The following is a 23600-nucleotide window of genomic DNA, read 5'->3' as shown; positions in this document are numbered from 1 at the left end:
GATACACACTGATTGGGCAGTAACAGAAATTTAGCTTAAGTTTCCAGAAGCTGATATGAAAAGCATGGCACTCCCATCTCCAGAGGTTTTCTCCTGCATCATAACACGGTAGGCGACCTGACATGGCAGAGCAGGCACACTGGTTTAAGATTCCCTTCTACAAAGCCACTAAAGCCATGAGGGTCTTAGGACCCAAACCATTAACAAATGGCCGGGATTACGGTTTTTTAACAGGTGGCTTCTGGGCCACACTCTCAAGTTGGTAGGATTCCTATGGGCACGACCAGTGACAAGTGCATGACCGGTGACAAGTGCATTCTGTTATCTTATGGAGGCCAGAGGACACCTCTCCGTCCACCACAAGGGTTCTAGGGCTCCGTCTCAGGTTGTCTGGCTGGGTGACGATGTGCAGGCTTGCAGGTCCCCGGCCTCATTTGGAACATCCTCTGTGGTTGTTTCAGGGATCTTTCTCAGCTGGTCACCGTATCTACTGCATTCGTGAACACAGCAGTACCCAGAGCGAGAAAGTTAAGGGGCAACCTCGAGCTCTGGGACGTCCTCTTAAGATGAGACTGGACTGGGGTCGGTAAGGCGCGAACTCCACCTGTCTCAGCCCTCAGCCCTCAGCCTGGGCTCAGCACTGCTGGGCTGGGAGCCAGGAAAACCAGTTTTATTTTTGGGAACTCAGATGGATGTGGTAATCCACTGCTAGGGCGCTATCTGTGACAACCCAAGGTTGGGATGTTTCTGCTGCTAGCCCATTTGGATGCTAGCTCCAATTCTGACCTTGAAAGAGTCAAGATATTAAAACAAAACAAAACAAAAACCCCTGCAGAGTTTGGGCTGGGCATGGTGGTTGCACATTACTTTAACCTTAGAACTCCAGAGGCAGAGACAGGAGGATCCTTGAGTCCAAGGTCAGCCTGGGAGATATATAGATATATATCTATATATCTATATCTATCTATCTATCTATCTATCTATCTATCTATCTATCTATCTATCTATCTATCTATCTATATATGTAGTGAGACAGAAGAAACAAAACTCGGAGATGTGCCAGGTATGGTGGTTCATACCTATAACTTTGGCAGGCAGAAGGCAGAGGCAGGAGGATTCTGAGTTACAGGTTAGACCCTGAATCAAAAACAAAAACGAAAGCAAAAAACAAGAAAACCTCCCCAAATCCCAAAAAACTCTCAAGGATGGCCTCCAGAAACTTAAGACTCTCCCCTTGTCTTCCCACACTTGACCCCCATGCCCTTCCTTTAAGAAAAAGCACGGGGGTGGGGGGGTTTGGGGATTTAGCTCAGTGGTCCCCAAGCTCTGAAAAAAAGAAAAAAGATAAGAAAAGAAAAAGCACAGGGGGTGCATGTGGCTTGTGCCTGTAATCCCAGCACTCAAGAGATAGGGGCAGATCTATTGTTTGGGGTCTTAGTTCAAAGCTAGTCTCGGCTACAGGGAGACTGAAGTAAAAACCATGGAGAAGCTGGAGTGTAAGGAGCTGGTTCAGTGCTACAGTGCTTGCCTAGGCCCAGGTACAATGTCATACACAAGAAAAAGAAAAGCCACTGGGAAGTTAGTGTCTGAGATCTTCCTATTCGGGCCTCCTGTCCTGTTACCAAAGGGCAGACTGAAGGGCAGACTCTTCAAGGGCACTCAGGGCAGACAGGGTCACAGCAAGTGACTCGCTTCTCCAGAACACTGCTTTGGGCACAGCAGGGTTTACTTTGCAGTATGTTTAATACAAAATGGCAGCAGAGCCTGTGTGGTTGTAACAAAATTAGCCACAGGGCGTCTAGAGAAATATACATAGACAGCAAGGCTGGAGTTGAGCCAGGCAACCCAAGCTGGGCCACTGGACTCAGGCAGCTGCAGAAGGTCACGTGAGCAGGCCCAGTGCTAGCCTGTGACGGAGTGATGTAGACACTCAGCCACGCCAGGGAGCCAATCTCCAAGTTGTCTTGGCTAGACTGTGGACTCTGCCCTTCGTGGGTCTGCCATACAGGCATTCTGGAACTGTCTAGCTAGCTCTTGGGGAAACAGCTAAGAAGGACATGGTTTTTGCCTTTTCCTCAAGAAAAGAGACCACAAGTATCTGACAATTGAAAGAGGCAATGCCTCTGTTACACTTCAACAGAAAGAGCTCCCCTGCCAGAGGCTTGCCCAGGAGTTGGGTACCTGTCATATGCTACCCCAGAGGGTGAGGTTACTACATTCAGAAGTAGAGAACAAGGGCGCAGACACTGTTACCCTCCCTGCAAACCCCAGAAAAGCCAAAGTCCTTTTAGCAGCCATTTTAGGCTTTCTTGATTGACTGGCTGGCACGGCTGGAGAATCCGACTTCACGCAGGACAGAGGGCTGGCAAGAGGAGGGCAGTTGAGCAGCAGAGCTTCCTTAGCCAAGTCAGAGGGCTGCCACGTCTCTGCTTCCAAAGGCCTCCTGGTGCTGGGAGCAGGGTGACGGGCCGTGGGCTAGCGGAAGTCTGCGTTGAAAGCTCTACCAATGACTAGCCGCCTCACCTCACTGGTCCCAGCTCCGATCTCGTACAGTTTGGCATCTCGAAGAAAGCGGCCCATGGGGAAGTCATTGATGTAGCCATTTCCACCTGTGAAGCAGATGTGGGGAGAGAAAGGACAGAACTGAAGGCAGGGGGTGAAGTGAGGAAGTAAATAGATCCTCCAGGACTGTCAAGGACTGGTTCCTTCCCATGTAACCTACATGCATTCCTGTGACTCTCGCCCCCCCCCCCCGTCTCTCGGTGCCAGGGATCAAGCATGGGCCTCACACACTCTACACAAATGCTACCTCTGAGTTATGATCTCAGTTCATATTTTGAATATCTCTGGGTTATTTTATATCTAATGAGACATAAGTACCATTTAAACAGCTGCTGTATTGGAATGTTTGAGAGAATCAGGGCAAGAAAAGGGGTCTATGTGCAGTTCAGGTACGACGTTTTTTCTTTTACATTTATTTATTTTGTGTATATGTGTGTGCATGCATGTGTGCCCTGGCACACATGTAAAGTCAGGTGTGTGACATGTGTCAGTTTGACCTCTTCACCACGTGGGTCCTGAGGACAAAACTCAAGTTTGTCAGGCTCAGCAGCTCCTCAACCCAAGGATCCATTTGCTGGTCCTCTTTTTCAGTGCTGGCAAAAATCCCAAAATACTGATAGAATTTTCTTTTCTGAACATTCCTTCCTCCCTCCCTTCCGTCCGTTTACTTTTTGAGCCAGAGTCTGTCATATCCGAGGTTGGCCTATAACTTACAATATAGCAAAGATGACCTGAACTTGTGACTCTCTCCCCTCAACTTCCTGAGTTCTGGGATTAATCTGTAATCTGGTTAATACAGTGCTGGGGTGTGGGCTTTGTGTACGCTTGGAGAAACCACATCCCAGGCTGGCGAAGAAGTTACTATGTAGCCCAGGCTGCTCTGAAGCTCACTGCAATCCTCTTGTTTCAGTTTCCCTAGTGCAGTACCGTGCCCTGCCTTTTCTGAATATCTTTGGTCTATTGATTGAACCAATAGTCACCCCAGGATATACAGGCTGTGCAGGAGGTCTGATTAAACAGAAGCAAAGGCTTCGAGGGAATCTTGTTGGGGTCAGGAAAGCACAGTAGGGTTAGTCTAGAAAGTCTCCCATATGCTCAGGACCCTCACAAAGAAAGGGCAAAATCTGGGGCTGGGGCTGTAAAGTGGCCCCCTAGCATGTCCTAAGTTCCCCATTCAATCCCCTGGGTTCAAAGCACTATTCAAACAGGTGTGGTGGCATGCGTGCTGAGAGTCCCAGTACTCGGATGCGGGCAGAGGACCAGAAGTGCTAAACCATCCTCGGCTACACCACACTCACATATGGAGACTCCATTTAAAAAATGCAGGAGGAAAAAACAGCCAGCCAGTGGTGGCCCACACCTTTAGTCCCAGCACTCCAGGAGGCAGGGGCAGTTGAATTTTTGTGAGTTCAAGGCCAGCCTGGTCTATAGAATGAGATCCAGGACAGCCAGGGCTACACAGAGAGTCCTCTGTACCCTACTGTTCCCCAGTTGCAGACTTGGTGGCTGACATGAGCAAGAGAGGTGGGTTTCAAACCTAAGCCTGTACCCTTCACCACGGGCCAACAGTGAACAAGGCTGCTCCACCCAAGGCTTCTCTCTCCTGGTAACCTTATGCCAGGAACAGAAGGGCAGCCTCTTCCCAACTGCCCCTCCCCCCCTTTTTTTAAGACAGGGTTTCTTTGTTTAGCCCTGGCTGTCCTGGAACTCACTTACTTTATAGACCAGACTGGCCTCAAACTCAGAGATCCACCTGCCTCCCTAGTGCTAGGATTAAAGGTGTATATCACTACCACCTGGCTATTTTTCTCTTTCACACGCACACACACACACACACACACACACACTGATTTTACATATATGGGAGTTTGGCCAGCTTGTTTGTCTGTGCACCATATTCCTGCCTGGTGCTTTCAGAGGACACGAGAGAATGTTGGTTCTCACAAAACTTCAGTGACAGATGGTTGTGAGCTGCCAGTTGGGTGTTGGGAATAGAACCTGGGTCCTCTAGAAGAGCAACCAGTGCTCTTAACAACTGTGTCTCCAGGTCCCACTCCAACCCACTTAAAATAATAAGCATCCGCTTATTTACTGACTGCCATTATAAAAACATCCCTTTCTTCTTCACAGTGGGCAGATGAGCCTAAAGGGGCCAGCGTGGGTGTGGCTGGCTTAAGCAGAGTGAGGAGTGGAGAGGGACCCCAGGAGTGGAGTTGGGGGCCACTCACCTAAACATTGAATGCCATCCAGGGCTACTTGTGTGGCACACTCGGCTGTATACAGAATCACACCAGCACAGTCCTGTGGAAGGAGGCTCCGCTCAGCAGGGTCCTGACTAGGACACCGTGACACCCATCCCAGTAGATAACCCACCGCCCCACCTCTTCTTCCCTCAGTCGGTCTTCACCTTGGCAGTGATGTGGCCCTCGTCACAGGCCCTGGCGACATTGTAGACATACTGTCGACATGCCATGAGGCGGGTGTACATGTCAGCCATCTTTCCCTGCATCAGCTGGGGACAAAAGGAGCCAACAGGTCAACATGCTGGGACACTCCTGACTGGCAGGGACGAAGAACCAGGGCAGAAAGAAGAGATGAGACTGCTTAGGACAACAGAGATGGGAACAGCTCTAGGAGATGAGGCCAAAGAGCTGCCCCTTGTGTGCTGAGCTTCTAGCAGCCTCTTTAAGACAGAAAGGTAGGATTAGAAAGACAGCCCCTGTTCTCCTAAGCCCCAGTATTCTGCATGCTTCACCTTCCGGCCTTACAGTGTCTGGTTCACTCATCTCCACTAGGAATGGGCAGAACAGTGTGATGAACCTCCAAAGTCAGGCTGAGTAGGAAGGAGCTGTCCTGTGAACTCAGGCTCATTTTGTAAGAGAAGGACAACGGCCATCGCACAGTGCTTGACGACCTCATCATCCCAACAGAAAACCTTCCAGTGGGAGAAGACATTTCAGCAACTATTTCACTCACCTGGAATTGGCCGATCTTCTGGCCAAAGGCTTCCCTCACATGCAAATAGGGAATGGTGTGGTCCAGGACAGCCTGCATGATCCTGCCAGAAAGGAGGAAGCTATGGAGTTGTGTTGTTAAGTGGGGAGAGCAGTATGTCAGAGGATCAAGCCTGAGGGCTGAGGTGGAGGGTGAGGAACTGAAATACCAGAAAAAAAGGTAAAGGAACCTGAGAAACTCCCTGCTCAGCCGCAGCACTGCCTGCCCAGCCCCACGCACCGTCTGCGGAGATCAAGAAGGTGTGGTGGGCAGCAGGCAGCTGTCAGAGTCTGCGCCTCTGGTTTCACAACCACAGTGATTAAACAGAGCGGCTTCTCAGGCCTCACCTGCCATCTGTCGCCTAATGCCATTTCCCTTCTGGGTGAAGAAGAAATTAAATGTAGGAGGAGATTCTCTAGGACAGAGGATAGACCATGAAGTACCTTTCCTGTCCTTCTCTAGGACAGAGGATAGACCACGAAGTACCTTTCCTGCACCTCTGCTGATACCAGGGCAAAGCTGCTAACTTAACAAGAGCTGCAGATCCCAGGTACCGCTCCCAGCCTCACGCTGGTGAAGCTCTGTGCTTACCCAGGAGGCCTCCAGCCCCCTTACACTTACCCAAGGGGTCCACCTGCCAGCACCAGGCGTTCTAGGTCCAGCCCGCTCATCAGTACGTAGACACCCTTACTCTCTTGGCTCAGGATGTTAGCAGCTGCAGGGTAAACTGAAGTCAGAGGCTGTGCATGGCCTCCTTACGTTAATAAAAGGCACCATGTCACACAAAAGTGGTCACTCAACCTTCAACCAGGGCTTCAAGAGAGGAAAAGATCAACTTTGCCACTTCCAGCCAGAATTGGAGCTTTAGGACACCCCCCCCGCCCCCCCCGCGCGCGCGCGCGCACACACACACACACACACACACAAACACACCATCCACAACACTACAGATCTTTCCTTTCTTGCCCTGGACCCCTAGGATGAGGAAGAAGGAAATCTGATTGGTTTAGAAGTCACCCTGTCCCTCTTCGCTTCCTTCCACACTCAGTGTCTACTAATGTAGAAATCAGAGAACTCAGTGCCTGAGGTTGTCTGCAGGGTCACCTCTCAACGACATTCACAAAAGCTATGAGTTAGGGTGCAAGTGACAGAAGCTACTGAGCTCCTACTCCCTCTAATAAGGACTTGGGAGGTGTGGGCAGAACACTGGGTATAGAAACCTGACAGCCTAACTGCTTTTAAGGCTGGTGGATAATTTTTTTTCCATTTTACAAAGATGAGTCTGAATGATCTCCCTTCCTAGAGACTCCTGTCCACAGCATATTATTTCAGGACGGTTTACGGCTGATGCACAAAGCCATCCTAATTGATGACCAGCTCTCCGCCCTCAGCTCTCTCGCAGTGCTACATGGTGTCACGCTTTCAGACACAGCACAGGGAGAAACTATTCCTGCAAAAATCAAATTACCTTTCCTTCATCGAGTCTGGCTTCTGTCAGTTTATTCAGATGGGCTTTTAGCCTCATTAGCGAGTGTCATTCAGAGTGGTGTGGCTTGGGCAGGAAGCTCTGCTGTGAGCTAGTGTGTGCTGAGGGCCTGGCTCTTGGTGCAGCAGTGTTCCGAGGTGGGGTTTGGGACGTGACTGGATTGTGAAGGCTGACTACTCAATGGATTAACCTGATGATGGATTCATAATTTGATAGCATTAACGGAGACAACAGAAACTTTCAGAGGAAGAACCTCCAGGGGAAACTGGCCACCGGGATGTGTCCTTGAGAGTCTAAAGGGACTCTGGCCTCTTCTATCACTGCTACTTGACTTCTATAAGATAAGCAGTTCTCCCTCAAGTCTCTTTCTCCTCGTTCTCTGCCTCACCATAGGTACAGAAACAATGGCGCCAAAGGACCAGAGGCTTGACACCTAAAACCATGAGTCAAGATAATTTCTTTTCCTTTAACCTGCTGTGGTCAGGTTATTTATGACAGAGTCAGACTCCCACCTGGGCTGTATAATCAGTGCACAGAAGTCTGAAGGGCGACAGTAGATGAGGCTAGGAAGGGCTGGGACCCACAGAAGAAACCCCATCCTTCACCTAGGCAGGCAAGCAGACAGCAGCAGGGTCTGTGGCCAGGACAGCTGTCCAGCAGCTCCAGGCCCACAATCCAACTGCATATCATGGGGCAGATGATGGCCGTGAACCTCTGTAATGGTGTGATGGGTTTTTCCAACTTGCAAAGTTGTCAGGGCAGGGACTCCCTTATTCTCTGGACACTTACCAGGAACCTTGCAGTCTTCAAAGACTAGCTCACAGGTGTTGGAGCCCCTCATGCCCAGCTTGTCCAGCTTCTTGGAGGTGCTGAAACCAGGCATATCCTTCACAGGAAACCAAAGGAGGCCCTGGTTAGACTTGCCGCAAGGGAGCCTAATAAAGGGAAAGCTTACTCTACCTCCAGGCTTTGCTACCGGCCCAGGGTGCTGGCGTCTCACTCCTGAGTTCTCACTCTGGATGCAAAACTCCAGTCTTGCCACCAAAGCAATCTTGTTCTCAACTCCTCTGTGGCCAGCCTGTTTCTCCCGGTTCTCAGGGGAGCAATTTTCTCAATGAAACATTCAGTTCCCAGCTCTCCTCACTCTCTCAGGGCTAAGATGCTCTCACAGCCCATGCCAGTCTGCCTCTCGTTCCTTCACCACCTGTCTGTAAAGGATCCCAACTCCAACCTAGAAGCTTTGACCCAAATGATTCAGATACACTGTTGCCAAGTGCCCCCGGGAGGCACTGACATGCTGCTCCCTGGTTGTTTTGTTTTGTTTTGTTTTCTTTTTTCTTTTTTTTCCCCGGAGCTGGGGACCGAACCCAGGGCCTCGCGCTTGCTAGCAAGCGCTCTACCACTGAGCTAAATCCCCAACCCCTTGCTGCTCCCTGTTACCTCCAGGTCCTTTCTTAGCTACTCCCCCACCCCTTAATCTGTGCTGCCAATCTTTGCACTGTGTACTTAAACTCTCTAGTATTACCCTGCAGCTGGGTCCCCAGGCCTAAGTGGCACCTGCTTCCTTCATCATCATCATAGGCAGATGGCGTGAAGCCAACACCCTAAAGTTATATATATTATTTAAACTTTTTCCAGAGTGGGGCACCGGCCTTTAATCCCAGCACTTGGGAGGCAGAGGCAAACGGACCTCTGTTAGTTGAGGGCAAGTCTGGGCTATACAATGAGTTCTAGGCTAGCCAGAGTTACATGATGAGACCCCATCTTAAAACAATTGAAAACAAAACAACAAAAAGTCTTCCTGATTTTCTTCTCTCTATACTGAAAACTTTGCTTATTATTTTTATTTTCTGAGACAGAGTCTTGCTCTATATATAGCCTTGGTCTCACTACGAAGACCAGGCTAGCCTCAGACTTATGCCCTGTCTGCCTGCCAAGTGCTGCTCAGATCACAAATCCATGTTACCTTGTGTGGCTCGATTTGTTTGCAACAAAAGTAAACCTCAAATGGAACCCTGGAGCTTTAACTTAACTCCTAATGTACCTTATCTTTACCTTTATCAGAGGTATAGTGTCCAAATTATCATTTGCAGTCCCACCCATTCCTCAGTCTCCCCCACAGTTCCTGCTCAGCTCAGGAAAAAAATATCTCGTCGTTTCCTTTCCATTTTCCTCTTCCTCAACTCTGTGGACAGTTTTACTGTCTTTAAACTTGACCCAGCCTCTCTGGTTCTTTTGTTTGTTTGTTTTTCTTGTAACTGAAAACTGAACCCAGGGTCTGCTCTACCACTGAGCAACATGGCCAGCACCAGACTTGACTTTCAGGCTGCCTTCTTCAGTCTCTGCTTACCCACCAGCTCCTGGGAGCGGAGCTCAGAACCCTGTACCTTGACCAGCTGGAAGGGGTGAGTTAGTCACCTCTGTCACTTCGTTAGAGGTGGAGTCTCTCTGGGCCACACCCACCACACTCACCTTTTCCACAATGAAGGCTGTGATGCCCCGAGACGCAGGCACAGCAGTCAAGTCTGTCTTGGCATAGACAACTAGGACATCAGCGTCAGGGCCATTGGTGATCCAGAACTTGTTGCCGTTCAGAACGTAGTGATCTCCTAAAGGGCAGGGCAGGAATTGGCTGTTTGTGGAAGTCTCTTATCCTGGTTCAGCAGTCAGTCCACAGGCGGCCGCCACCCTGCTAAGAACTAGTACGGGAGCCCAGAGGAGCCAACTCCCAACTGCTACTCCCATTCTCTGAGTTTGTTTTTCTGTCTTCCAGATGCCTCATGCCAAGTGGCCTTACCTTTCTTCTCTGCTTTCAGTCTCATGGAGACAACGTCAGAGCCAGCGTTGGGCTCACTCATGGCCAGGGCTCCGATGAACTCACCACTGATGAGCTACAAGGTAAACCAAAACCGGTTTTCTTAGGACTGGGAAGTACCCTGCAGTAGCTCCTGGGGACTGCCTCTTCTTGCCCACATTCAAACTCCCCCAGAGCAAAGCGAGTATCTATTCCTGCTTCACCACTTTTTGGCAGTGCTTGGGACTGGCTCCAGGGTCTCGTACATGCTAAGCAAGGAATTGAACCATTGAGCCCTCCCTTTACCCCTCCACCTTTATATTTTAAACACTTTTGTTCTCTGTGTGCACATAGGCTACTGTGTGTGTCTATCAGAGGACAATTTGTGGGAGTTGGTTCTTTTTCTATCATGTGTATCAAACTCCGCTCATCAGGCACATTTATTTATTTACGCACTAAGCCATCTCACTGGCTTAGTTGTTTTTTGAGATAGGGTCTTGCCAGATCCTCCAGCTTCTGCCTCCAAAGCAGCTGAAACTACATATGTCACAAGTCACCGTGCTGACGGCTGAGGCTCATCTCCTTTCTTTCTTTGTTTCTTTCTTTCCTTCTTTCCTTCTCTCTCTCTCTCTTTTTTAAAAGATTTATTTTATTTATATGTTAGTACACTGTAGTTCTCTTCAGACACTCCAGAAGAGAGCATCCCATTACAGATGGTTGTGAGCCACCATGCGGCTGCTGGGAACTGAACCCAGGACCTCTGGAAGAACAATCGGTGCTCTCAACCACCGAGCCATCTCTCCACCCCCCCCCTTTTCTTTTCAAGAGAGAGTTTCTTCTATGTAGCCCTGGCTGTCCTAGAATTCACTCTGTAGACCAGGCTGGCATCAAACTCAGAGATCTACCTGCGTCTGCCTCCTGAGTGCTAGGATTAAACTTAATTTTTTAAGGTCCTTGTCAAATGTCAATCATCCAACCCACAAGTTAAGTTCTGCCCTCTCTTTCTCTCTCTCTTTCCTTCCTTCTTTCTTTCTTTCTTTCTTTCTTTCTTTCTTTCTTTCTTTCTTTCTTTCTCTTTTCTCTCTTTCTTTCTTTTCTTTCTTTTGGTATGTTTGTATGTGCACGTGTGCCTTTGAGGGAGGCACACAGGCACATATGTACTCATGCATGTGGAGAGTAGGGGGTCGATGCTGATTATCTTCCTCTATCGCTTTCCACCTTGTTTCACCTGCATGTGTGTGCAGTGCTTAAAGTGGCCGGAAGAGGGGATGAGATCACGGGGGATCATAGAGGGCTGTGAGCCACCATGTATATGTGCTGGGCACTGAACTTGGGTCCTCTGGGAAGAGCAGTCAATGTTCTTACCCAATGAGCCATCTCTACAGCCCTTCAATTATTCACATTTTTTGACTTACGTATTTTAAAGCGGTATCAGTCCCCTTTCTAGTTATATGTAGCTTGTGGCAGTAAGCCAAGAGGGGGAATCTGCTTGGCCCTCACCAAGGGGAGAACTTGTCATAGCGTGTTGTGTTGAGTCCACGTGAGCTTCTCCATCCCTGTCTCCTCACCTTGGGAAGATATTTCTCTTTCTGTGCCTCATTCCCATTGCGGACAATCTGGTTGATGCAGAGGTTGGAGTGAGCGCCGTAGCTGAGCCCCACAGCTGCTGAAGCCCGGGATATCTCTTCCATCACCAACACATGCTCTAGGTAGCCCAGGCCAGAGCCACCATACTGAGCTGGGAGTGAGACAGTGGGGGAAGCAGAAAGCAGTCAGGTTACACTGGAACCCAGACAGGAATCTTATACGCAAGGGTGGAAGGCGGGTGCCAGGGGCTCTGCTTAGGTCGCCCAGCTGGTTCTGCTGCTGCCAGTGGGCAAAGTGCAGTCCAGAGGACCGTCATCCCCAACACTGCCTTTATCCCAGACATCTTCAGTGAGGACATGCAAAATCCTGAGCACCCATTCTTCTAGAAGTTACAGAAGGCAGAAGCAGATGAATGAAGGAAGAAGGCAAGGGAACACAGGGGAGTGGGCGGGAAGGGGGCTACGTTCAGAGCACCAAAAAACCAGTTACAGACTGTGCATGTGCAGAGGCCGCAAGAAGATGAGACTTTTATGAAGTCTAATCTGTCTTTTTCACTTATCTGTGTGTGTATTTATGGCAAGTGTATGGGTGCCCTCAGAGAACCAACCCTCCTGGATCCCCTAGAGCAGCAGTTCTCAATCTGTGGGTCAGGACCCTTTTGGCAAACCTCTATCTTGAAAAATATTTACATTACGATTCATAACAGTAGCAAAATTACAGTTACAAAGTAGCAACAAAGATAATTTTATGGTTGGGGGTTCTCACAGCATGAGGAACTATATAATAGGGTTGCAGCATTAGGGAGGTTGAGAACCACTGCCCTAGAACCTAAGTTACAGTGGCTGTGATCCACCCCAGGTGAATAGCAAGGACTGAACTTGGGTCCTCTGGAAGACCAGGGAAGTACTCTTAACAACTGAGCCAACTCTGTGGCCCAAAGGTGAGATTTTATTGCATAGCCTTGGGAACAAAGTGAAAAAGATGCATATAGATGCAGCATACATACACAGGCATGCATGAACACATACGTGCATGCACACACACATATACACAGAGACACGTACAGGGCAGGCCCAGTAGCACACACCTGTAACCCCAGACTTTGGAAAGTGGAGGTGGGAGGAGCATGCGTTCAATGGTATCTTTGACTACATAGCAAACTCAGTGCTGGCCTGGGCTATCTGAGGCCCTATCTCAAAAATTAAGAAGGAAAGGAAACATAAAGAAAAGAAAACGGAAAAGAAAAAATGTTTTCTCTGACAACTGTTCCAAGAAAATCTGTCCCTTAGCTCCACTGCCTGTGTGAAATGCTCTTCTGCCCAGTGCTCTAGGCTAGGGAGACACAGCTCCAGCTCTCAGAAGGGACTCTGGGAAGCAGAGTCTTCAAAACGTGTCCTTCAGGTGGGCCATCAAGTCTTACCTGCCTACTGGGTGACTTCAAGGCCAGCTAGGGCAACTTAGTGAGGCCCGGTCTCAAGAAAAATAACAGGAAAAGGGTGGGGGCATAGGGAGATGTAGTTCAGTGTTAGGACTAGTCTGGCCGTAGGTTCAATCTCCAGTACAAACAATAGCCCTGGGGTTGGGGATTTAGCTCAGTGGTAGAGCGCTTGCCTAGGAAGCACAAGGCCCTGGGTTCAGTCCCCAGCTCTGTAAAAATAGGAAAAAACAAAAACAAAAACAAAAAAAACAATAGCCCTGGCTTGCTTGCTTGCTTGCTTCCTTCTTTCCTTTTCTCCCTCCATTTTTCCTTTCTCTCTCTCTCTCTCTCTCTCTCTCTCTCTCTCGCTTTTAAAGAATTATTTATTTATTTATTTTATGTATATGAGTACACTGTAGCTGTCTTCAGACACACCAGAAGAGGGCATCAGATCCCATTGCAGATGGTTGTGAGCCACCATGTGGTTGCTGGGAATTGAACTCAGGGCCTCTGGAAGAACAGCCAGCGCTCTGAACCACTGGGCCATCTCTCCAGCCCTTTCTTTTGTTTTTTGAGACAGGGTTTCTCTGTGTGGCTCTGGCTATCCTGGAACTCACTCTGTAGACTAGGCTCAGATATCTGGCCGTCTCTGCCTCCCATAGTGCTGGGATTAAAGGCGTGCATCACCACTTTTTAAAGTGTCCACTTGAAAGGCTTTTATCAGGTTTCTTTCTTATTTTTTTTTTTAGGTTCTGGGGATCAAACCTAAGGCTTCACACCAAGCATACATTCCACAAGCTACACTCTGACCCCAGATTCCTTTCTTTATTTCTCTTTTTCTTTTCTTGCTTTCATGTTTCTTCTCAAACTTCTGTTCTTTCTGCCTTATGTCTGAGTATTGGGATTTCAGGCACTACTTTCTGCCATGTTGGGGACACTTGAACATTCTAGCAAATGACCTATATATCCTCAATCTCTCCCTCAGGGTCTCATGTACTTCTGCTGGCCTTGAACTACAACCTTCCTACGTCTTTCCCCCAGGAACTGGTGTTACAGGTGTTTGCCACACCGCCTAGTTTCGCCCACTGATTTTAACCATTTGTTCCATTAAATATATTGTAATTCAGAAGCACATTATGTTGCGTGGATCATAAACCCTCAAAGAAAATCTTGTTTGGCGGTTCCCAATAGTCTCTACCCCAGAGTCCCTCACATTGACATGGTCTACATGAATCATTGTACTTTCCAAGGCCAACTCAAACCCCAGGACCTATGTACCCCAGGAGGATACAAGGTGAAATATACAAACACCAGTCAAACCATCACCAGCATCTCTGGTTTCCAGACCCATCCCAGATGCCAAATCCAGTGATATCTCTTAGAAAAATGGCAATATAATGTATATACACCTGCCCACATCCACCGAAGCCCCTATCTACCATTCACTATTATAAATAGGACATGTTTTAGACAAATAGTTGTTAGCTTGTTTTCCCTTAAAGTTGTTTAGATTTATTTTGTTCGAATGAGTGCTCACCTGTGTGTAGGTGTGTGCAAGCCTGTGTGTAGTCATGTGCAAGCCTGTGTGTAGTCATGTGCAAGCCTGTGTGTAGCCATGTGCAAGCCTGTGTGTAGCCATGTGCAAGCCTGTGTGTAGCCATGTGCAAGCCTGGTGCAAGCCTGGTGCCCTTGCTTGTCCGATCTCCGGGAACTGGAGTCAGGGGATGGCTGTGAACCTCCAAATGAATGCTGCGAACTGAAGGTGGATCCTCTGCGAGAGCAACAAGTGCTCTTCACCCATGGAGCCATTTCTCCAGCCACATGGCCACCACAACCAATTTTTTGATCCGAGGGCTTAACTCTATTGTTTAGGTTGGCTTTGGCCCCAATCTCCCTGCCTTACCCTTCTAAGTATGGGATTAGAAGCAATTTAGGAAAGAATAAAAGGATAAAAACGAATGGTTTTGCTCTCATGCCTCGGGAGTGTGGCTGGATGAGGAGGCCAGTGCTCATGCACTGGTACAACCCAGGCAGGGTCTTTTCTAGGAGGCACAGAACAGAACATAGCAGCTCCTGCCTTTCCCCACCTCAAACAAGTCATAGCACCCACAGAGGGTGTTGGGCAGCCCCAAGAACCTATTAAAACACATCATATGACCACATATCTGAGGATCCAGACACCCTTCTTTTTTTTTTTTTTTTTTCGGAGCTGGGGACCGAACCCAGGGCCTTGCGCTTGCTAGGCAAGCGCTCTACCACTGAGCTAAATCCCCAACCCCCAGACACCCTTCTTAGTCCCATTTCTGACCCCAAATGAGCCCTGGACAAGCTGTAAGAAGGGGACTTACTTAGGCCGTGTCCCTCTGGGACCTGCTTTTCCTAATGATTCCTGTTTACAGGCCACTAGTGCAACAGAGCTTAGGAAACTTTGAGGGAAAACTGATCTACTGGGGCAGTTGTTTGACTTAAAATTTTCTAAATCCCCCCAAGACATCTACAGGACTCCGGAGAGCATGCAGATTCCACAGGAAGCAGAGGTCTGAGAGACCCTGCCTTCAGCCATCACTAATGATGTAAGAATGTCTGCTCTGGTCTCACAGTCAATGGGTACTGCCTCAGATTCGAGGGTGAGGAAGCTCTTTAGGAATGATATTTTCCCTTCTCTTCCTGTTTGACTTCTCCCTTTCCCTCTCCCTCTCTCCCTCCCTCCCCACCTCCTTTCCCTCTGTGTGTGTGTGTGTGTGTGTGTGTGTGTGTGTGTGTATGATACACATATGTGTATGTGAATGCAAACACTATGGGCAGCATGGAGGCCAGGGGAAGATCCTGGGCATCTTCTGTTCAGTCTCTACCCTGTTCTTCTCAATGAACCTGGAACTTGTGTCTTTTGTCTAGACTAGTAGTTAGTGAGCCCCAGCAAGCACCCAGCCTCAGCCCCACTCGGTGTTGGGATTACAGGTGCTGGTGGGATAGACCTGGCTTTTATCCCAGTGCTGAGACCTGAGCTCTGTCCCTCATGTTACACAGCAAGCTTAGCCTGAGCCTTCTCTCCAGCCCCTTGCTTTTGTTTTTCTGAATTAGGGTCTCATTTTGAGGCCTAGGCTGGCCTGGAACTTACTGTATAGCACAGGGTGGCCTTGAACTTAGTGCAGTCCTCCCATTCCATCCCCCCCTGAGTGTTGCTGGGATTACAGGAGTGTGCCACCATGCTGGCGCACTTCCTGCCTGCCTGTTTGGGCCACAGAGATAGTTCTCTTTAGGGAAAGAAGCCAAACTCACCGGGGGCTGTGATGCCCAGTACTCCCAGGCTTCCCAGCTGCTTCCAGAACTCCTGCCAACAGAACAGTGGGGTGAGTTATGAGAAGGCAGTTAGTCACTTGTGGCCAGAACAAGACCATTCAGAGAAAGGGGCTATACTTTTATTCACAAGGCCCTGTCACCAGGAGGCAGTGGCCTTCTTTCTAGGCAAAACTGCAGGCAGCAGTGTCCTAGAGGCCTTCACTTCCACCCTCACCCTTGCAACTCACTCTCAGGTTCTTGAAGTCATTGCTTTGATCAATCTCTTGGGCCTTGGGGGCCAGGTTCTCTTGAACGAACTTAGATATCGTATGACGAAGCTAGAGGGAGAGAGAGAGAGACTACTGAAACCAAGACATGGTTGCCACTGAGAGCAATGTCTGTGATTGAAAAAGCATATTCTGGGAGCTAGGCCACAGGTAATTTCACCACACATCATCAGGTTGAGGCCAAGGGGCCCCCCCTAAATTATGTTTCCTTAGAGGTGATTGTGCAGGCAAGTTTTATATCAACTTGATACAAGCTAGAGTCATCAGAGAGGAGGAAATCTCAACAAGAAAATACTTCTATAAGGATTGTAGACAAGACTGTAGGGAATTTTCTTAATTAGTGATCTGTGGGAGAGAGCCCAGTCTATTGTGGGTGGGGTTAGCCCAGGGTGGGGAGTACTCATGGGTTCTATAGGAAAGCAGAATGAGCAAGCCATGAGGAGCAAACCAGTAAGCAGCATCCCTCCATGTAAGCAAAATCACTCATGGCCTCTGCATCAGTTCCTGCCTCCAGGTTCCTGCCCTGACTTTGTCAAGATGGAACTGTAAGGCAAATAAATCCTTTCTTCCCCAACTTGCTTTTGGTCACGGTATTCATCATAGCTGTAGAAACCCTAACTAGGACAATGATTGTCTCCTCTTAAGATTCTTGGTTTAGACATCATGGAAATGATTAAGACATTAGCATTTTATCGATCTTATGATTGAGTTTTGTCCAAGATGAACTTGAACTCCTGTATCCCAATCCCTCAAGCATTAAGATGAATGAAGCCCTACATAAAATTACTCCATGCCTTCATAACACACATGCCCCTAAGCCAGCCGGCATGGCTTGTCCTCCAGCTTTCTTCTGTGTCTTTCCAGAACCCACTCACTGCTCTCCAAGGCACTCCCCTTCAATTCTGGACTCTTGTCAATCTCTTCAGACTTTGACTAAAAGAGATTACTCGGTGAGGTTAGACATTCTCCTGGCAGGAACATTAAATATCTAGGCCCGAGTATTAGAGTCTCAGGTCTCCAACGCAGCCCTCTCTGCCAACCAAACAGCCACAGAGTTTGGAGTTTCTTTTCTTGTTGTTGTTCATTTTAAAAATCATAATCGTGTATTTATTTTGTGTGTGTATGGGGGGCTGCCATTGAGCATATATGGAGGCCACCTTCTGGGAATCGGTTCTCTCTTGCTACCACATGGGTCCTAGAATCAAACTCAGGCCAGCGGATTTAATGGCAAGTGCCTTTGGCCACTGGTTCATCTTGCCAGTCTCCCTTGAAGAGGTTTAGTAATATGATGAGGCAACAGGAGAATTACAGTCCTAATGACTTCCCGCGGCCTCTAAGTGACACAAGCCCCTTCCGGCAGCCAGAGCTCCGGGTCAACTCCATTCATAAGCACCCCCCTCCTTTCCCTTTTTCCACCTTTCCTTTGGCTACAAGAACACAACTGAATATTTAACCTCTTCCCATTTGAAGCCAGAGTTTGCCATGCCATCATGGCCTTCTTAGTGAACTGCCACATAAGATCACCACAGAAGGGCTGGGTGAGGTGGCTCAGCGGGTTAAACGCTCACCTTATAAGCCTGAAGACCTGAGTTTGGTTCCCCCTGAACCCAGGTAAAGGTGGAAGGAGGAAAAAGACTCTACAAAGTTGTCCTCTGACCTCCACGTAGACACACAGATTCGTACAACAATAATACAGTTTTAAAAAAAATCTGTTAAAAAAAGAACACTATGGGGCTGGAGAGATGGCTCAGTGGTTAAGAGCACTGACTGCTCTTCCAAAGGTCCTGAGTTCAAATCCCGCCAACCACATGTTGGCTCACAACCATCTGTAATGAGATTCGATGCCCTCTTCTGGTGTGTCTGAAGACAGTTACAGTGTACTTATATATAATAAAAAAAAAAAAAAAATCTTAAAAAAAAAACAAAGATAAAACTTTAAAAAAAAAAAAAAAGAACACTATGAAAGCTAGTTATAGTGGTACGCAGGCAGATGGATTGTGTAAGTCCAGTCAGTGTACCTAGTGAGATACTGTCTGAGAGAGAGAGACACACACACACATTATTGTTGTGTTCAAACAACAATGTACAAATGTTCAAAGTACATGGAAAAGCCCGTGTGCAACCTAACACCATAGACAATGAATAGACAAAAATGGTGTGTGTTTTGGGGGCGGGTACATTATAAAACTGGATTTAGGGGTTTGCATATATAATTCCAGCAACCAGGAAGCTGGGCAGGAAGATTGTTAAAACTTCTAGGCCAGCCTGGCCACTCAGCAACATCCTGTCTCAAAAGAAAGAACCGTATGAACACCTACTATAAATGAAGGCAACCTTCTTTTAAGTATTCAGGCTAAAGCACTGAAACAACATTGATTTAGAAGGGAAAGTGAGAGGGTGAACCAATGGTTCAGTGGGTAAGAGCATGCGCTAGCTAGTTTTATATTGATTTGATACAAGCTAGGGCCATCAGAGGCGGAGCCTCAATTGAGAAAATGCCTCCATAAGAGCCAGCTGGAACCTGTATTTTTCTTAAGTGATTTAATTAGGTACTTTCTCTTTTTTTAAAGATTAATTTATTTTATGTATATAAGTACACTGTAGCTGTCTTCAGGCACACCAGAAGAGGGCATCAGATCCCATTACAGATGGTTGTGAGCCACCATGTGGTTGATGAGAATTGAACTCGTGACCTCTGAAAGAGCAGTCAGTGCTCTTAGCAGCTGAGCTGTCTCTCCAGCCTCTAGGCACTTTCTTAATTAGTGATGGGTGGGGCCATCCATGGCCTGGTAATCCAGGCTTTTGTAAGAAAGCAGGCTGAGCAAGGCATGAGGAGCAAGCCAGTGAGCAGTAGTACCCTTCCGTGGCCTCTGCATCAGCTCCTGACTACAGGTTCCTGCCCTGTTTCAATTCCTGTCCTGACTTCCTTCAACGATGGACTAAGATGTGGAACTGTAAGCCAAATAAACCCTTTCCTCCTCAGGTTATTTCTGGTCGTGGTGTTTTATCAAAGCAATTACAATTCTAACTAGGACAGAAATTGGTGCCGGGATAGTGTGCGTGATAGATGTGACCGTGTTGTTTTGGGAGGATTATGGAAGGACTCTGGGACTTTGAACTAGAAGTTGGTGAGTTTTCAAAGGTTGGTGAGCTATTCCATGGGATCTTGGAAGATAAAACAAAATGCAGAGGATAGGGGTCTGGCTTGTGAAGTTCTAGGAGGTTTGAGAGTCATTTGAAGACTCTACTGAGGCCATTTCACTTTTGAGTTAAGAATCTGTGGTTCTGATTAGCTGGGGCTAAAAAACCCGCTGTGATTAACAAGACTGGAACCGCTAAAGTGAAACCTTTGCTTTGCCACGAGAATTGATGCTGGAGCTGAGAAGTTAGTGTTGTGTGGGAAGAGACCAGCATCACGGAGGCAAATTCTTCTGGGAGCTGTTTCCTCAGTTAGCACTCAGAAGCTGTGGTACAGTCTCCCAGGCTCTGCTGGTTTTAGAGGTATGAAGGGGTCCTAGAGAGCAGCAGAACCTTGACATTGTGAGAAGCCAAGAGAGGCTCTTGTTGAAGGGTCATGGATTACACTTAACCCCCCAGGATTGAAAGGCTGAGGCTGTGCACCATGAGGAGAGCTATAGATGGCTATTGGTGGAAGCCCAGCTCAGTTGCAAGAGACCCCAGTATTTTAGAGAAACCAGTACCACAGGATGACCACCAAGAACAGCGGCAGCAGGAAGTGGAGCTTGTCAGAGCTTAGAAGACAAGTTGTGGGTGCTGCAAAGGGCAGAGCTGGAGAAGTGACCCAAGCCCCTTGGAGGAGCCCAGAAGGGTATGAGTGAATCCCAGATATTGGACATTTGGGTTATTTACTCTGTTGGAGTGTGGGTTTGATTTGATTGTGACTGTGCCCTGGTTCTTTACTCTTGAAGTAACAAAGTGTTTAACTCACTTTAAACTTTTTTTTTGTTACTTTTTTTGTTTGTTTGTTTTTGTTTTGTTTTTCAATATATGTCCTGGAACTCTGTAGACCAGACTGGCCTTGAACTGAGAGATCTGCCTGCCTCTGCCTTCTGAGCACTGGGATTAAAGGTGCGCGCCACCATTGGCCAGGAAGACTTTATAGACTTTTTAAAAACAAGTTTTTAAAAGAGACTGGATTAAAAAAATTGTTAAACTTTTAAAAAGAAATTTTATTTCATGTATGTGAGTACACTGTTGCTGTATTCATGCACACCAGAATTGTGCTTCAGATCCCATTGCAGATGGTTGTAAGCCACCATGGGGTTGCTGGGAATTGAACTCAGGACCTCTAGAAAAGTGGTCTGTGCTCTTAACTGCTGAACCATCTCTCCAGCCCCCAAACTGGATGTTTTTAAAGAGACAATTTTTAATGTGTTTGAATTTGTAAGGCTGTAAGTCTTTTTAAGTTTGTAAAACATTTTATACTGTGATGTCTTTATTAATGCATGATCTTGGGGATCAAAAAGGAAGGTTGTGACTTAACAGTAATGTGTTTTGTGTGTCAAATTGACAAGGGGTCAGTTGTGCTGGCTAGTCAACTTGACAGAAGCTAGAGTCATCAGAGAGGAGGAAGCCTCAATTAAGAAAATGCCTCCAGGGGTTGGGGATTTAGCTCAGTGGTAGAGCGCTTGCCTAGCAAGCGCAAGGCCCTGTGTTCGGTCCCCAGCTCTGAAAAAAAGAATTTAAAAAAAGAAAAAGAAAAAGAAAATGCCTCCATAAGATTGGCTATACACAAGTCTGTAGGGCATTTTCTCAATTAGTAATTGATGGTAGAGGGCACAGCTCATTGTGGTGTGCTATCCCTGGGCTGATGGCCCTGGGTTCTATAAGAAAGCATGCAGAGCAAGCCATGAGGAGCAAGCTAGCAAACAGCACTCCTTCATGGCCTCTGCCTCAGTTTCTGCCTCCAGTTTCCTGTCCTGTTTGAGTTCTTGGCTTGACTTCTTTAGTGATGGACTAAGAGGTAGAAGTATGAGCCAAAGAAATCCTTTCCTCGGTGCTGGAGAGATGGTTCATCAGTTAAGAGCACTGACTGCTCTTCAAGGTTCTGAGTTCAATTCCCAGCAACCACACGGAGGCTCCCAACCATCTGTAATGGGATCCAATGTCCTCTTCTGGTGTGTCTGAAGAAAGCGTCAGTGTACTCATATACATAAAATAAATAAATCTTTAAAAAAAGAAAGAAATTCTTTCCTCCCAGAGTTGCTTTTGGTCATGGCGTTCCATCTCGGCAATAACAAGCCTACCTCAGACATGCTGCTTTTGCTGATGAGATGACCTAGGTTCAATTCCCAACCCTCACGGAGGCTCACAACCATCCCTAACTCCAATTCCAGGGGTAGGACACCCTCTTCTAACCTCTGCAGGCACCAGGCATACATACATACATTTTGGCAAAACACTCATACACATGAAACAAGTAATCTAAAACTAAGTTACAAAGGTAAGTGAGTTAACTAGCAAACATCCAATTCCTTTGTTCATATAGGATGGAACAGGGACAAAAATGATACTCCCCATGAATGCCATGTTTCAGATGCTTAAAAAACAGGACTGTGGGAAAGTTACCTTCTAAAAGTAAGTTTCCCAGGACACAGAGAAAGGAATAATAGCTCAGGAAACAGACAACAGCCTAGTGGGATAACAAACTGGAACCTTAGAATTCCAGAAGATTCTAACAGAAGATGCCCGGGGTTTCCACACTCTTCCTCCACTGAGGTTAACATTCATAGCAATACTTGCCCTTGGTAGCATCTGACTCAGATACACTGTGTGTGAAGCCTCACTCCTTAGCAATTCTGTTAGGCAATCTACAGCAGTTGCTTAATATAAATATAGCAGGACCCACGGCATCCCTGGGAATTCCTCATTGGCTTCCATTAGAGAAGAGTTAAACCCAGCAACAAGAGTATGCAACCTGTGTTAACCAAGCTCTTCTTCATCTTTGTGTGTTAGGCCCTGAAGAGGGGAAGAATACAAACTTAAGATTGCATTTCAGAATTCTTTAGAGTCTTCCACTGAAAAAGCAAATGCCTTGGTAGTTATGGATCAACCATAAATTGAGACCCACAGTTTAAAGCCAGATATGGTGGCCCTCGCCTTTAATCCCCTCACTCTTGAGGCAGAAGCGAGAGTTTTACTAGAGTTCATGGCTAGCCTGGTCTATAAGGCAGGGTAGGTCCAGGCCACCCAAAGCTATACATTCCCCAGGAAAGAGATAGATACATATGGAGAACAGGTTAGAGTGGACGCAGACTCATGATAGCCACTAGAAGTAGGGCCAGCCAATCTGCCCACCCCAAACACCACCAGTCTTCCAGGTTTGGTCCTTACTCTTTTAATCTCCTCCTAGCTGGAGTTTAAAGCCAGGAATCCCTCTACTTTGCTGTCACAAATCTTCCCTCGTTAGAGATAACAATGAAATCAGAGGCCTGGGTAATAAATATTAGTAGGGAGAAGGGTGCACAGTGTCTCTCCCCAGCTTCCAAGAAACATTTCCGAGGCTGGGCAGGCACAAGTCGCTTGGGTAAGACCTCGGATATGAGGTCCTGGGACCGGCCTCCCTACCTGCTTCTGCTCCTCGTTTAGCCCGTTGATATCATCATCCACAGGCAACATCGAGTGGGCCCGCTGCGGGACAGCAAGGGGCGATGGTAAAGGCCGCAGTCTCCAACTGGAAACTCGCCGCCCCAGCAGCCGGATTGCAGTCGCCATCTCCGCTGTGTACCAGGAGCTCTGGCTTCTACAGCTTACGCTCCACCAGCCAATCCTAGCTTTATCACTTTGTCCAATCAGGGAGGGGGGTGGGGCTTCAGTAGCCAATCGTGTTCGGAAGCCAGCCGAAGGCCTTGCTGCTCTTGCAGCCATACAAGCCAATCAGCGGAGAGGTGGTAGCCAGACCTGGCACTCGGCGCTTGCTACTTGTTTCTTGTGTAGGAGTCCATAAGATATTATCTCCTCGTATTAATTTTGTGATTTGTAATCTTTAACGGCACAAGACTACCTTTGTGGGAAAGCAAGTACTCCTAATGTGGAAGAATAAACTTTCCAAACAGATCTGGATGTGCGAAAGTCTGTAAAGAAACTTTTGTTTTAGAATCACTACTGAATTAAAACAGTAAGATTCGCTTTGTTATTATGTAATCTGTTTTGGTTCCTCCTTAAGCGAAAGAG

The 23600-nt window shown here is 47.5% G+C and overlaps 1 protein-coding gene across 1 annotated transcript; it reads right to left on the bottom strand.

Annotated features, from left to right (window-relative positions):
- Positions 1-1724: 1724 nt before the first annotated feature.
- Positions 1725-23183, bottom strand: Ivd (isovaleryl-CoA dehydrogenase). Its single transcript, XM_032903938.1, has 12 exons — positions 22995-23183; positions 16368-16457; positions 16120-16171; positions 11405-11574; positions 9840-9933; positions 9515-9651; positions 7832-7928; positions 6178-6271; positions 5539-5620; positions 4970-5074; positions 4791-4863; positions 1725-2609 (listed from the first exon to the last, which is right to left on the bottom strand). The coding sequence occupies exons 1-12, from the start codon at positions 23139-23141 to the stop codon at positions 2476-2478; spliced, it is 1275 nt and encodes a 424-aa protein (XP_032759829.1). The 5' UTR covers positions 23142-23183; the 3' UTR covers positions 1725-2475.
- Positions 23184-23600: the final 417 nt, after the last annotated feature.

This window comes from Rattus rattus, chromosome 5, assembly GCF_011064425.1.
Source record: "Rattus rattus isolate New Zealand chromosome 5, Rrattus_CSIRO_v1, whole genome shotgun sequence".
Taxonomy (NCBI): domain Eukaryota; kingdom Metazoa; phylum Chordata; class Mammalia; order Rodentia; family Muridae; genus Rattus; species Rattus rattus.
Note: the sequence above shows the minus strand (reverse complement) of the source record. Positions and strands in the feature narration are given on the sequence as shown.

What these genes read in the sequence shown, in the direction of transcription:
- Ivd (XM_032903938.1), bottom strand. Translation starts at nt 23,141, where the DNA reads ATGGCGACTGCAATCCGGCTGCTGGGGCGGCGAGTTTCCAGTTGGAGA. An exon ending in AAGAGAAATATCTTCCCAAG is followed by an intron (nt 9,934 to 11,404) that starts GTGAGGAGACAG and finishes TTTACCTTGTAG; the next exon opens with CTCATCAGTGGTGAGTTCAT. An exon ending in TGAAGACTGCAAGGTTCCTG is followed by an intron (nt 6,272 to 7,831) that starts GTAAGTGTCCAG and finishes TTTACCCTGCAG; the next exon opens with CTGCTAACATCCTGAGCCAA.